Below are 12,662 nucleotides of genomic sequence, written 5' to 3'. Positions count from 1 at the left end.
CCAGAGGGGACGGGACAGTGGGCTCTGCAGCAGGTCTCCAAAGCTCTGTCAGAGCCGTTGCTTTGTTCATAACCAGCTCCCTTTTATCTGCAGACCTGCGGTCCAGGAGCGGATGGACGAGGCATAAATAGACCGCTTTGACCCAGTGAAGACAGAGCGCACAGAGGCGCATTTGAAAGGACTCCTTTAGTGTTTTATTGATGACCCGGTGTGCGATGCCCCCGTCTATTTATTGATGTTCCTCATTGGTTCCGTCTTGCAAAAGACTTCAGGGGGCTTTAAAATATAAATTTCTTCCTTCGGAAAAGCGGGACGGACTCAGATTTCGGTGAATGTTCTTGCAGTCACAGGGTTGTTGTTGTGGTGGGTTCATGACCACAAACGTGTGGGGGGGGGGGCGGCACGGTAACCCGAGTCAGAGTGGAACAGATCGACAGCCGGCCGCTAAGCACATCGAGCAGACACGCTGCATCTATTATCGTTAGGAGACAGGAGCACTTTGAAGCCAGCTGGAGCTGCGGAGGGCCGACAGGGCAGGCCGGCACGTGACGCGGCTCCTGCCGCTCGCCGCCACGAAAAAAAGAGGGCGACCAGGAGCCCTGATGACAAGAACGCTCCTCCTTCACAGGGCTGCAGACAACACACAGATCAAACATCCTGCTTCCTTCATCAACGTGAAAGCTCTGGGAACCTGTTCCCCCAAGACCCCACAGCTGCCGTCTGCAACAAAAGCCCCGGGTCAACGAGCCCCTGCAAATTTAGCCACGCCGTTACACGGCAGACCTGCCAGAAACCAAACACTGGCGCTCCGAACATTGGGCTCTTTGGAAACAGCAAGATCGACAAATTTAACAAGTTTTCAAGCTTAGGCGGATTGTTAGCTATGTGGATTCGATTAAGCTAGTAGGTCAATACATACATATAGTTAAAATAAATATAGTTTGTATGTGCTGTTTGTTGGCCTGTTCGTGAAGTACTAGCATGAAATAATTCAATTTAATAAACTACAGCTAATGCAAAATACTATGCTCAAAGCAGGGTTAGCAAGTTTTAGCTGACCCTGTTTTGGGGCCAGTAAAGTTATGAACCTGCAGCATTTTGTTCCACTGGCTGTGAAATCGAGGATATTTTCCAAAGCCCAGCTGGAATACCAGGGAAACTTTTTCAGCGCTCTGTGGCTTTCAAACATTTCGGAGCAGAAACGCTCCAGCGGTGAGAGATTCTTAACGGCTCCCGTTCCATCGCAGACACCCATCCAGACACCCGTTGGTTCCTGCTCACGCTCAACTCGCCTTTAGCGCCCACATGTGCTCCGAGCCCCCCAGGTATCTGCCTGGACTGGTGCCCTTAAAGGTGTGGCCCCCAGAGTAATGACTCACACAAGCTGCATGAGTCAGCAGCTGGTCAGTGAACGCACCACGGTGTCTCGAGACAGCTTCATCCCCTCTCGGAGACACGGTGGTCACATATTTATGAGGATTTGAAGTTAGCTGTAGACAAAAGGCGGTAGCTGAGAGGGGGGAACCAAACCACGAGTGAACAACACTTCACGGCTCAGCGGTCAGAAGTACGAGCGTGCTCTTGTACCGGGCACCTCCCGTGTGTCCGTGCGTGTGTGCCGCCACGCACGAACCCCGCCGCTTGTGTCGTTACGTAACCTGGTTGTACTCAGCAGGGAAAGACGACGAACCGTCGCTGCAGTGAAAATACACACACACACACACACACACACACAGTATACATATATATATATATATATATATATACACACACACACACACATACACGGAGCGAACCAAGAGAAAGGAGAGGATCGCAGGGAAAATGTGCAGAAATATGCGATAATGGCTTAGAAGTGGTCCGATCTCTAGTTTTTTCTTTTTGTTGCTTGTGTCCTTGTGATTTCGGTTGCCGGGAAACCATTTTTGCGTGTCTTTTGTTATTTTTACAGTCCTCCAAGGCTTGTTTCCCTTTGATGCTCTGATTTAACGCTTTTTAAAAAAGATTCGATTGTTTTCTGTGATTTGCTTTCAGGCTGTTGGCTCGTTATTAACACGCCGCCGATATTACGTAAACAGATTTATGGTTGTTTGTTTTTGAGCGCGTGTCATTAATTCGGGCGATTTAGCGACAATTAGTCAACACAGTTTGCATCGGATTGATTCCGCCGCTCGGCAGACGTCAACACTCTTTTGGCGCCATCCAAGTGGTAATAACACGTGTTACGTAAGGCCCAATCATGGACGTAAAGTGAGGCTTTGAGGAACCTCCACACCGGCAAGCAATTACTTGTTAATCTTTAATTAAGCATAAGGTGCAGCATTAATTCGTCCTTTCTTGATGGGTGCTATTTCCAGCCCCGTCGCCCACTCGCGCCGTCTCTGGGGAGTCAAAGAGGCGCAGCCGCGCATTCCTGTCAAAGCCTGATTAGATTGAGGGAGGCCATTTCGGAGCGGATGCTTCTGCGCGGGCTGCTTTGATGCTTTGATGTTTTGGGTGCTTGGTATCACAGATTGAGGGAAGCTCCTTGGGCAGGTTCCATTTACCCGGATCTGCTCACTTTAACGGGACCTGACAGGCCTTTCTGCTGTTGTGGCGTATCAGGCGGTAAAAATGTGCGTAAAAAATTAAAATTACACGGCCGAGCGTCTCACGGTAACACCACAAAGGCCAAGAGCAAAACGGCTACAATCCTCCGACTCTTGCGCTATTTTTATGCGTGATTGACGCGGAGGCGCTCACGCACCAGACTTTGATCTTTAACCCCCGCATCGATGCCCTGCTCGTGGGCGCTACGCTAGCCCCGCGACGTCGGTTTCAGCGCCTGAAATCAGTTAAATCGGCTGCGCTTCGCTCGTCAAACACGGGTTATTGTGAACGTGCACAGCACAGACACCTCTCGAGCCACCTGTATCTGTTGAATGGTTTCACTTTTCCTCAGTGGCTGCCTGCTGAGAACACACACACACGCACACACACACACTTTAGGAATTACCCGAGTCTGAGATAAAACATGCAGCTTTTCTGCGAGCAGAATTTTGCCCCGAAATGAGCGTAGATTTGACCTCCCCCCCAGAATTGGGCCGCTCAACCTCGCCTGCTTTAGTGTCGCTCGGGGCACCTCAGCCTCGTCGTCCGTGGCAACGACACCTTTTTCAGGCCTGCCTCCACGGTAGACCCCATTTTCGCTTAATGTCAGGTGATCGTAGCTGCATGTCGGGTGCCTCATTTTTCCCTGTCATTCAGGTACTTAAGCGTCCTTGTTACGAAGGGAAGGTGTGATGTCAAAGGCAAAGGAGCCGAGTGGTAGCTGAGTTTTTTTCCATTTCGTGGATGCGGCTCATCGGGAAGAGAGAATGAGCTTCCAAGTCCACCAAGTTCTTGCACTGTAAATGAGCAACGTTTTGAGTTCCCGCTAGTATTCGGGTAACATCTGGCTCCTGTGTTCCAGTTCCACCGAGCAAAAATAATCAGCCATCGGTGTGGAAGTCGAGAAAAAAAGAGAGAAATGGAATTGGTCCGGCGCCACAGCACGATCTGTTTGTGAGAAGAAGCGCCTTCCACGCCTGGCAGCTCTCCACTCGCACGCCGAGTCCTCGAAGCCCAAACAAGCATGTGATCATTTATTTTTCCAAACAAACTTCCTTTTTATGGAATCTCAAGGGGCGAGAGGGTCGGGTGCGACAGCCACAGATTTGCGGCTCGTTGATCGCCAAATTTCTAGCTACCTATAAATGAACTAGTTAATGGTAATGAAAACAATACAGAAAATATCTTTTAACATATAAATTGAGCTACGGATTCCTCAGGGGGTCAGATGTGACTGAGCAAATATTTGTCTTTCACTTACCGGAAAGGCTACGTGGTCATAATGTCCATTATTGTGTTTAAACATATGTCCTCAAACAGCCGCTGCAATAAATCAGCAGTGGAGGTATAGAGCCGGCCCCTCTCACTCTTGGTAAAAAAAGGTCTTCCTTTGTGGTGCTAATAGCTTAAAATATTCTTATCTTTTTAACCCAGCGCCCGATAATGGATTTCTCTTTGGTTGGCGGTGCCTCGTTGGCACTCAATTAGGGAAAAGTTGCTTCAATTAGCAGCTCAAGTCATCAGGGTAAAATTGACCCTGTCTAGCTACAACCCAACGTTGACCGCTAGCTAACGTCTGTCGTTAGTTGTAAAAGCTGCTGTCATGCAGCGCTATTAATCCAAAACACACGAGGGCGCGATGAATCGTTGAGCGAGAAATTGAAATTTCATCTATTTCATCTAAAGTGTGAAGGACATTTTAGTTAACTCGGCAGTTAGCCAAACACCAGGGGCTAATTCAGGAACTAAGCTTTGCCTCACATCGACGCCACCGACAGTCGAACAAGAGATTTGGCTGTCCTGCATTTCTTGCTTTTGCTGAAAGAGGCTTCTGCACATCCCAGATGGGGCCCCTGCGGTGCCACGGTGAATAAAGCATGAGGGGGACGTTGCCGTGCGAGATGAAGCCGCTTCTCTCTGACCTAAATTTGGCTTCCGATTCTTCTGCTGCTATTAACTTGTTAGCGCTACGTTTATCCCGCAAGCGTGGCAGGAAACCACAAACGTTTGTGAGACGACGGGAGAGGGGACGAGACTGAAATGTCAAAGACGACAAATGTCACCAACGAGGCTCATTTCCACAGACACAATCTCTGAAGTAATCAAATGAGAAAAATCTGTTTGCTGAAATGGCGTAACTGTGGGGGGGCGGTGTGGGGGGTGGGGGGGTGTCCTCGCCCTCCCTGGGCAGCGAGGCGTGGCGGACATAAGCTGAGCCGTGACGACTCGGCTTCTGCACAAGCTTCCGGAAAAGCTCCGGGGTCTCGACGGGATGTCAGGTGCGGGGGTGGGGATCAGACGGGACGGCGCCCTCTGATCTGCCGCCACGTCACAGGCAGTTTAAATGGGGACCAGGAGGTCGATTGGATCGGACCGAGCGACTTTACCGTCTTCGTGATTTAATTTCTTTCTGGCAGCTAAATGGCGTGCGCGGGGGGGGGGGATTTAAACCGGTCATTAAAGCCCACGTGTTGCTGGGCACAGCAGGAGCGCCCAAACTGGAAAAACACCAACACTTTCAGCCCGACTGGGATCAAAACGTCGCAAAAAGACGGTTCTTTAGTAGCGTCATTCTCATCCCTGGGGGAGAGGGAAGGGAAAACGGCTCGACAAGCCGCCACGAAAGTCCGCTTCAATTAAAGCAAATCCATCATGATCGCAAAACAAACAAAGGTGCATCTTGAAGAGGCCCTTTAATATAGCGCAAGAACAGCTTTAGCAGAGGAATAAATAAAAAGGCAACGGAAATGAACCATCGGGATGAGAAAAGTTCAGCAAGTTCAGAAATCAAAGAATCAATCAGCAAACGTGGCTTTTTATCTTCTTCAGAGGTCGGCCGGAGGGTCGGAGGTCGTCCGGTCCGTGGGCGAAGGCGCAGGCTTCGGCCTGCAGGGGGCAGCGCTGGGGATGGTGGTCGTAAAACCAGCAAGGGCGAGTTTTCAGGGCGCCGGGGGCGACGGGCTTCCTCTTGGCGTCCCCTCTGGAGGGCTTTGGGTCACGGCCGTCTCGTATGAAGACCCTCCCTCCCTCGACTGTAAAGGGAAGAAAGCGATCAGACCCCTCCTGGACGCCGACGCTCGTCCCGCTCATGAAGGCGACTGACCTCTGAAGACCTGGTGGTGGTTCCTGAGCAGCGTCTGGAGGCCGCCACACTCCTTCTTCAGCAGCTGCAGGGTCTGAGGCTCCAGCAGCCCGGCGGCCTCGCCGACCGAGAGGCTCCCTGAGTCGGAGGGAAAAAGGCGGGAAGTGAACGCCAACGCGCAGCGAGCGAGTCCGAAGGCCGCTTCGTCAGCGGCACAGAGCAGCTACACGATCCTGCATTTGCGATGCACTTTTGACCTTTAACCCCCGGGAGGGAATTCAGCCCCGGCCGACCTTTGTTTTATACAAATATCAACCCTCCTCACAGCGCGGAGGGTCACGCCGTGCTTCAAATTCCGCTTTGTCTTTGCTTTTTCCTCCGGTGAGGACGGAAACGTCAAAGCAGAGTCGTTCCGCGTGGACGGGAAACCCGACGAAGGTCTCAAATCGTCACATTTAAGGCTGCATTCCCGGTAAATTACGGACGCGGTGGTGCCCGTTGCATGCTGCGTGCTAAATTTAGCTCTGCGGACCGATGAGCTAATGCCTGAAATATGCGAGACGCTCCCACGCTCGGTTGTGCCACGTGGTGACGGCGGGCAGAGCGGCGGCCCCGAGGGGCCTCGCCGCTCCGGCCCTTCATACAATATCAATAGACCATTTAGAGCTGCCCTTTACTGTTAATGGGGATTAATGGGAGTGCTGGTATTGACAGAGCAGACTTGGACGACGACCAGCGACCACCATTGATTAACGTCTGGCATAAAGCTGCATCTTAAACATCAACTGTGCAAAACTCCGCGCCACTGGAAGCACGTGACGCGCCACTGGAAGCACGCTTTCTGAAGCACGCCGCGGGTGGCCAGCTCGTGGCGGCGGCGTGTTCCGCCGCTCCAGTGATGGGAACGCTGTGCCGTCACTAACCTCCTGCCTCCGCGGCCAGAGCCGGTGTTGCGTGGCAGGTGAAGCTGCACGCTCACTCCTCGTTCCAGCACCGTTACATAACCGCGGGAGCTCAGGCAGCAGCGCCGCATGCATAAATTAGCGACTTCACTAAAGCGGACGGCTGCACACGCTGCACATTCGGCACTTAAACTGCCCCAAAAAGCCCCCGTGAGGCAGCATTTTCACTGCAGAAGATCTGAGGGGAGAAACCAGTCAAAGGTCTCAGAAAACTGGGCTCCAGTCGCATCCTTTGTGACTCCAGCAGCGTCGGCTCAAACAGCAAACAAAATCTCCACATCTCCTTCCTGGATTTTTTAATATCGGGCTAACCTTGATTCTACCCTTTGCTCTTACACAACGGCGGCCGGGAAAACCTCCATATAAATGCCTGCTTTTGCATAAATCATAGGCGGAGATGCATAATTCATCCAGCCGGGGTCTGTGTTTGCTCTCAGTCATATTTTCTCCCTTTTTTTTTCTACCTAATTTCAGCTCTGACATCCCGACGTTGTGTTTTAATCACCGTGGGCCTCCTTATCTCATTTATACTGCAAGCGTGGATGTCGGCAGTGGCGGCGCGTGGGTGGTGCACGGCCAGGTCCGTGTGTGTGTGTGTGTGTGTGTGTGTGTGCAGGGAAAGGCTGACTGAGGGCGCGGCGGAGGGTTCAAAGTTGCTCGGCTCCGTGTGGCGGAGCTTTTGCTGACAGGAGGCGGGGGCGGCGGCTGGGATGATGGAGGGGGAGGGCGAAAAATGCTAACATGACAAAGCTAAACGTGTTTTAAAGTTCCTGAAGAGGAACGTATGGAGAAAGGAGGCTTTCAGTTCAGAGTGCGGCAGGAACCTTTTACGGTCGTTTGGGGGTCGGCGGTTTACCTCCTCTGTTCCAGTCGCCCGTCGCACCTTCGCCGCCATCGTCGGTCATTTCCAGGAGAGAGCTGGCGACCCGCTGGACCACACCGTCGACGATGTCCCGCGGGAGAGCGGCGCAGTTCCGAACCGTTTCGACGCGCTCCCTGGGCTGGAACCCCGACCCCCAGGTGCTCCCGTGGGCCTCTCCACTCCCGCAGCAACCCTCGCCATCATTTCTCGCAGCTGACCTTTGACCCGTGACCCCAGGGGCCAATCTGCGCGCGTGGATGTAGTCAGTTCTCCGCCGCTCTGCCTCGGCCTCGCCAGGAAGCTGGTAGTTCCTCGACAATCCGACCAGGCAGACCTACAGACAGTCGGTTGCAGGAGATATTTATATGTAATAAAGGAGAAATGAGGCGCTTGAATTCATTTTAACCACAGACGCCAAGATAAAAGGTGTCATAAAAGAGCGGAGATGAGCAGGAAAGAGCATCCGAGGAAAGGGAATCAAAGACAGAATGGGGGTTAAAGTCAGAAAAAAAGAGAAAAAAAAGCCTGAATTTCAAATTTAAAGTGAAAACCCTCAGAAACCAGATATTTGCAGAAAAAACTGAATTCTCAGCTCATTCCCGTCAAAATCCCCATGAACAAAACAAAATCTGAACTCGCCCTCAAAGCTCTGAGTGGGAAAAATAGTTGAGAGTAAAATTTGTGAGGCAGGAAGACTCAAATGTTTATCCAGTGTTGCCCAAGAAGAAGATTAACAGATGTTTGTTGAAGCCGTCATCTTTTAAACAGCATGTTACCAGGAAATGGTCAATATGACAAAGATAACACAACTTTTTGATTCCTCTGGGGAAAACAGGCTGGATAGGGAACACCCCAAAGACCCGATCCTCCTCCCAGATTCAGATTTATGTATTTGGAATATTGTGGGGTGTGAGTACAGGCAGAAATGTGAATAAACATGTAAATGTTTAGATGTACTAATGATAGAGTTGTGGGACCGAGCGTGTTTAGGAAAGCTCCCTTTTTTTGACAGCGGAGATGGAAAGATGGAGGAAGACGGTGAAAGACGAGCCGGGACACTGTGCCAGAGCCAGAATCCAATCATGAAATATGCGAGCAAGCCACCAATCACAGCAAATGACATTTACAGCTGCTTTTCCCCCCTTAGAGTCTCAGGAATGAGCAGGGAGTGACCCGTTTAAACGCGACGCATGTTTACAGTGGATTTGTTAGCTTACTCTCTTGGTGGACGGGATCCTCAAACAGTCCTCGTCCGTCTGAAAACCACTGATGTGGCTGACCTCGGCGATGAAGTCGATATATTCCCGATACTGGGACTTCCTGCACTGGCGTCTCTGGTATTTTCCGTAGAAGTCGTAGAAGCAGCAGGGCAGGACGAAGTATCGGCAGGCGTAGGACGACCTGCGCAGAGGGAAAATGACACAATAACAATAATAATAAAGTTTGGTTTTAATCCGAGTTGAAGCTTTTTTTTGACAGCCTGATAACGCACAGTGAGGCGCAACACCGCCCCCGGGTGGCCGCCCGGGGCAGCGCAGGCCTTCGCCGGGACGCGCTGTTATTCCCACTTGGAGAGATCAGCTGGCACTTGAGGTGCTGAATGAGATTATGCGTTGATGACTCGCCTGGCTGCTATAACTGGGATCCACGGCGTGAGCTCGTCTGAGTGGTTCCCAATCAGCCAGTCTGTACCCGGGAATAAGAAGCTCTCGCTGGGAGTAATTGCTTTTTCCTGAAATAGCAGACAGAAAACCATGAGAGCTCCTCAAAACAGCGACAAGTCAGGCCATCGTGATTTGATCTGGGGGGGGTGCATACATCCTGAATATCAAGGTGACATATAGGAGAATTAATTGAGGAATCTCTCAAACTGGACAGATGTGTGGCCCAAATGACCAGGAGCAACAGCCCTTGAGGGGGCGCCGCATTTGCTCCCCCCCCAAAAAAGTCAGTGAATAATGGATGAGCTGAAATGGAAGCAGCTCTTCGTCAAAATGACTAACAGGGAGCCCGGAGGAGGGGACAGGTGCCGCCCATCATTGCTGATGGGACTTTTAGATGTGCTTAACGGCATCATCACATATCAAATATTCATTTAAAAAATGATAACAGTCAGAAGTGCCTCACCTCCAGCACAGTCTGGGGGCCGTACATGTCCCAGATCTTCCTCTTCCTCACATCGATGCCCTTTCCCGAATGCTGCGGCACAAAACGGCATGACGATCAGCGGCTAATCGCTCCTGCTAACCACCGCGAGTAATCACAATTACACCTGCCCTCGTTCCCGATTGGCCATCTGGGAGACGGACAAGCGCAGCCTTAATATATTCAGACACACGAATCCCCCCAGCTGGGGGCCCGAACGCCCCCGTGTCATTGATTAAGCTGTCAGAGAAAATGTGGTTAATTAAAGACCTCTGCTCTGAGACGCCAGCGCTTCTCTTGGTGTTAGCGCAGGTGATTGATGGGAAAACTCAAATTCTGTCATGTTTGCAAGGAATTTACATCCTGATTCTTTATTTTTGGGCTGGAAATCTGGGAATTACCCTCAATTGATCGATCAGCATCATGGTTATCAGTCAGATTTTCATTGATGAACGTCGGTATTTCATCGATCCAAATATTTCCTCTTCTATCCTGCCGAGTCGGCGTTTTATTGATTTATTCTCATATTTCAGCGCGTGCGTCTTCAGTCTGGACATCAGGACATAACTCACCCCTTCGTTGGTCAGTATGTGGACGAGGAGGCCGTTTCCACATCCCAGGTCCACGAACGTCTGCCGGGCGGTGAGGCCCTTCCGTGCACGCTCCTCGGCCCAGAGCACCTGCGGGAATGAATCGTGCGTGTTGGAGCGGGCTTTAAATCTCGCCAATAAACCTGGCGTCAATCAATTCAGAGCATCGCAGCCGCGTTCGCCATCGAGCGACCCACTTAACTGAGGTCGCTCGCATTTCAACAACGCACGAGGTGATGAATCCACTAAGAAGGAAGGATTAACAAGCAGGATGGGACTTGCCAGGAGATACGTCGCTATGGCAACGTCTTCATACACGAACTTCTCTGGATCCGTGACCTCCGGCCAGACCTACAGAAATGACCATCATAGCTGAAACTGGGAGCGCTACAATCATCGCAGATGAGGAAGACGAGCGAGCGCTTCACCTTCACCAAAGCTTTGTACTTCCCCTTCAGCTGCTGGTAGGTGGCGCTGTACTTCTCCACCGGCAGCAGAGACAAGGTGCTGCTGAACTCGCTGCTCTTGTTCTCCGAAGCCCAGCGCGCCAGCTTCGGGAGCAGGTCCGTGGAGAACCAGGCGGGGTGCGGGTACGCCACGCCGTCGGAGAACCAGGCGTCCGGGGCCATCAGGTGCAGCTCCACGACCCTGATGAGGAAAACATCAACACCGATGACCAAATAAGAACCGTTAGAGCTGCATAATATGCTCAGAAATGTTCTCACCATTCCTCACAGTCCTGGTTAATGAGCAGAATCTGATAAATGTTGCCACTCTTAAGACACACTTGTCCTCCAGCATCCTCTTCAAACGGAAGGAAAGTCACTTGTTGTTTGCTATAGTCTGGAAAAGACAAAAAATAATGGCTTCAAATACAGTTAAAGGGTACTTTCTGGCACGATCTCTCCTTACCTTTGAGTATCACCTCCTTATGTGACTTTGATCCATAACGGTTGACTTTGGGGATAATTGTTCTGACACTGAAACACCAGGGTTCTTCGTGTTCCTCTGTCTCGGAGACATGGCCGGTTATGAAGGACAACACCTTTGTGGAGGATTCCGAATCGTCCAGCAGGAATTTCAGAGCCTCTCTGCCCACATTTTCACCCTCTGTCTCCTTCGCGCCACAAAGACGCTTGTTTACAACGTGAGGTTTCTTTATCCAGACGTCTACGGACGACCAAAACCCTTCGGGAAGAGTTTTGCATCCACTTGGAAACTTTATATCGCACAGTTTCGGCATATCGTGATCAAGTTTGACATCTCCCGGTATTACAGGGGACCACGTTTACAAATAAAACACGAACCCGGTGACATAGATGTCCGGTTTCGACGTAACTAAATCACAAAACAAAGGTATTTTAAAATGGTGATCAAATCAATAATATATAAAATCGGAAACCTTTCAAACGTAATCCTCAGTTGTTGATGAGATATTGTCGCGGGATGATGACGTTTAGCCAGGCGACAGCTTGCCCAGTCACACAGCAGAGGGCGCTGTTGTGCTTATAGTAGATATACTTTTAGTTTTTGTCAGTTATCTTTAAGACTAAAGTAAAAATACATATATTCCAGGTTCTTAGATAATTGTTTCACAATATATTGTGGCACCTTTACAATGTTTTACATAGTAATAATTGTATTATGGAACTGTATAATTTCAAAATATGCACAATATAAAATGTTGTAAAATGGTGATATAAAAAACAAGATACATTTTTTGCAATACAGAGTTGTTATTTTACTTTTAAACATTGTAACCCTATGTATACTTTGTCAATTCCTCTGTCTCTTTCATCAGCAGTTTCACAACCTGAACTTTCAGTTTTATGACAAATGACTTTTGAACTTAATGCAAACAAATAACTTTGCCTCAGAAAAGTTGACTTTTGTCGTACAACAGTTCACAGTTGACTGCTTTTATGGACAGCTTATATTTGTTGGCTGTATCCTTTACAGGTGAAACCAAATTTCATATCTGGGAATGAGTCTGGAAGATTTAGGACAGCACAAAAAAACCAAACTCATTTAGTGCTGGTCGTAAATACTGAAATTGTAATTAGTAACCTTACTAACCTGTTAGGCTGGTTAAATTTCTCTGACACATCAGGTCAATGGGTCATCTGTTGTGCTTGCTGTGTGTTGTTAGTATTGTAAAACATATTAATGGTGACATTGAATATTCAATATTCAGTTGTTCAGTTGAGGTGGTGGTTAAATTATGTTCAAAACATGATTTTCTAGTAATAAATAATCAAGATCCTGCTCATATCAGATCAAAAATTGGGTATTTTACTGCAAAGGATGTTGAAAAGGGCAGCTCTTATTCTGTACTGTAACTATGATTATAGTTACATGTTGAGTCAGTAAAAAAATGCTTCTATAGTAAAGGCAGAACAAGACTAAAGAGCAATACAGCGTTTGAACGGCAG

General features: G+C 49.5%; 1 protein-coding gene across 1 annotated transcript; it reads right to left on the bottom strand.

Moving 5' to 3' along the window:
- Positions 1-5,263: 5,263 nt before the first annotated feature.
- On the bottom strand, positions 5,264-11,698 carry trmt44 (tRNA methyltransferase 44 homolog). The gene is made up of 11 exons (XM_057027590.1): positions 11,143-11,698; positions 10,956-11,073; positions 10,659-10,878; positions 10,513-10,581; positions 10,213-10,320; positions 9,623-9,694; positions 9,121-9,227; positions 8,713-8,896; positions 7,490-7,829; positions 5,693-5,809; positions 5,264-5,621 (listed from the first exon to the last, which is right to left on the bottom strand). The coding sequence occupies exons 1-11, from the start codon at positions 11,471-11,473 to the stop codon at positions 5,389-5,391; spliced, it is 1,899 nt and encodes a 632-aa protein (XP_056883570.1). The 5' UTR covers positions 11,474-11,698; the 3' UTR covers positions 5,264-5,388.
- Positions 11,699-12,662: the final 964 nt, after the last annotated feature.

The sequence above is a fragment of the Takifugu flavidus genome, chromosome 3 (assembly GCF_003711565.1).
Source record: "Takifugu flavidus isolate HTHZ2018 chromosome 3, ASM371156v2, whole genome shotgun sequence".
Taxonomy (NCBI): Eukaryota; Metazoa; Chordata; class Actinopteri; order Tetraodontiformes; family Tetraodontidae; genus Takifugu; species Takifugu flavidus.
The sequence above is the reverse complement of the archived record's forward strand: the minus strand, read 5'-3'. Positions and strand labels throughout refer to the sequence as shown.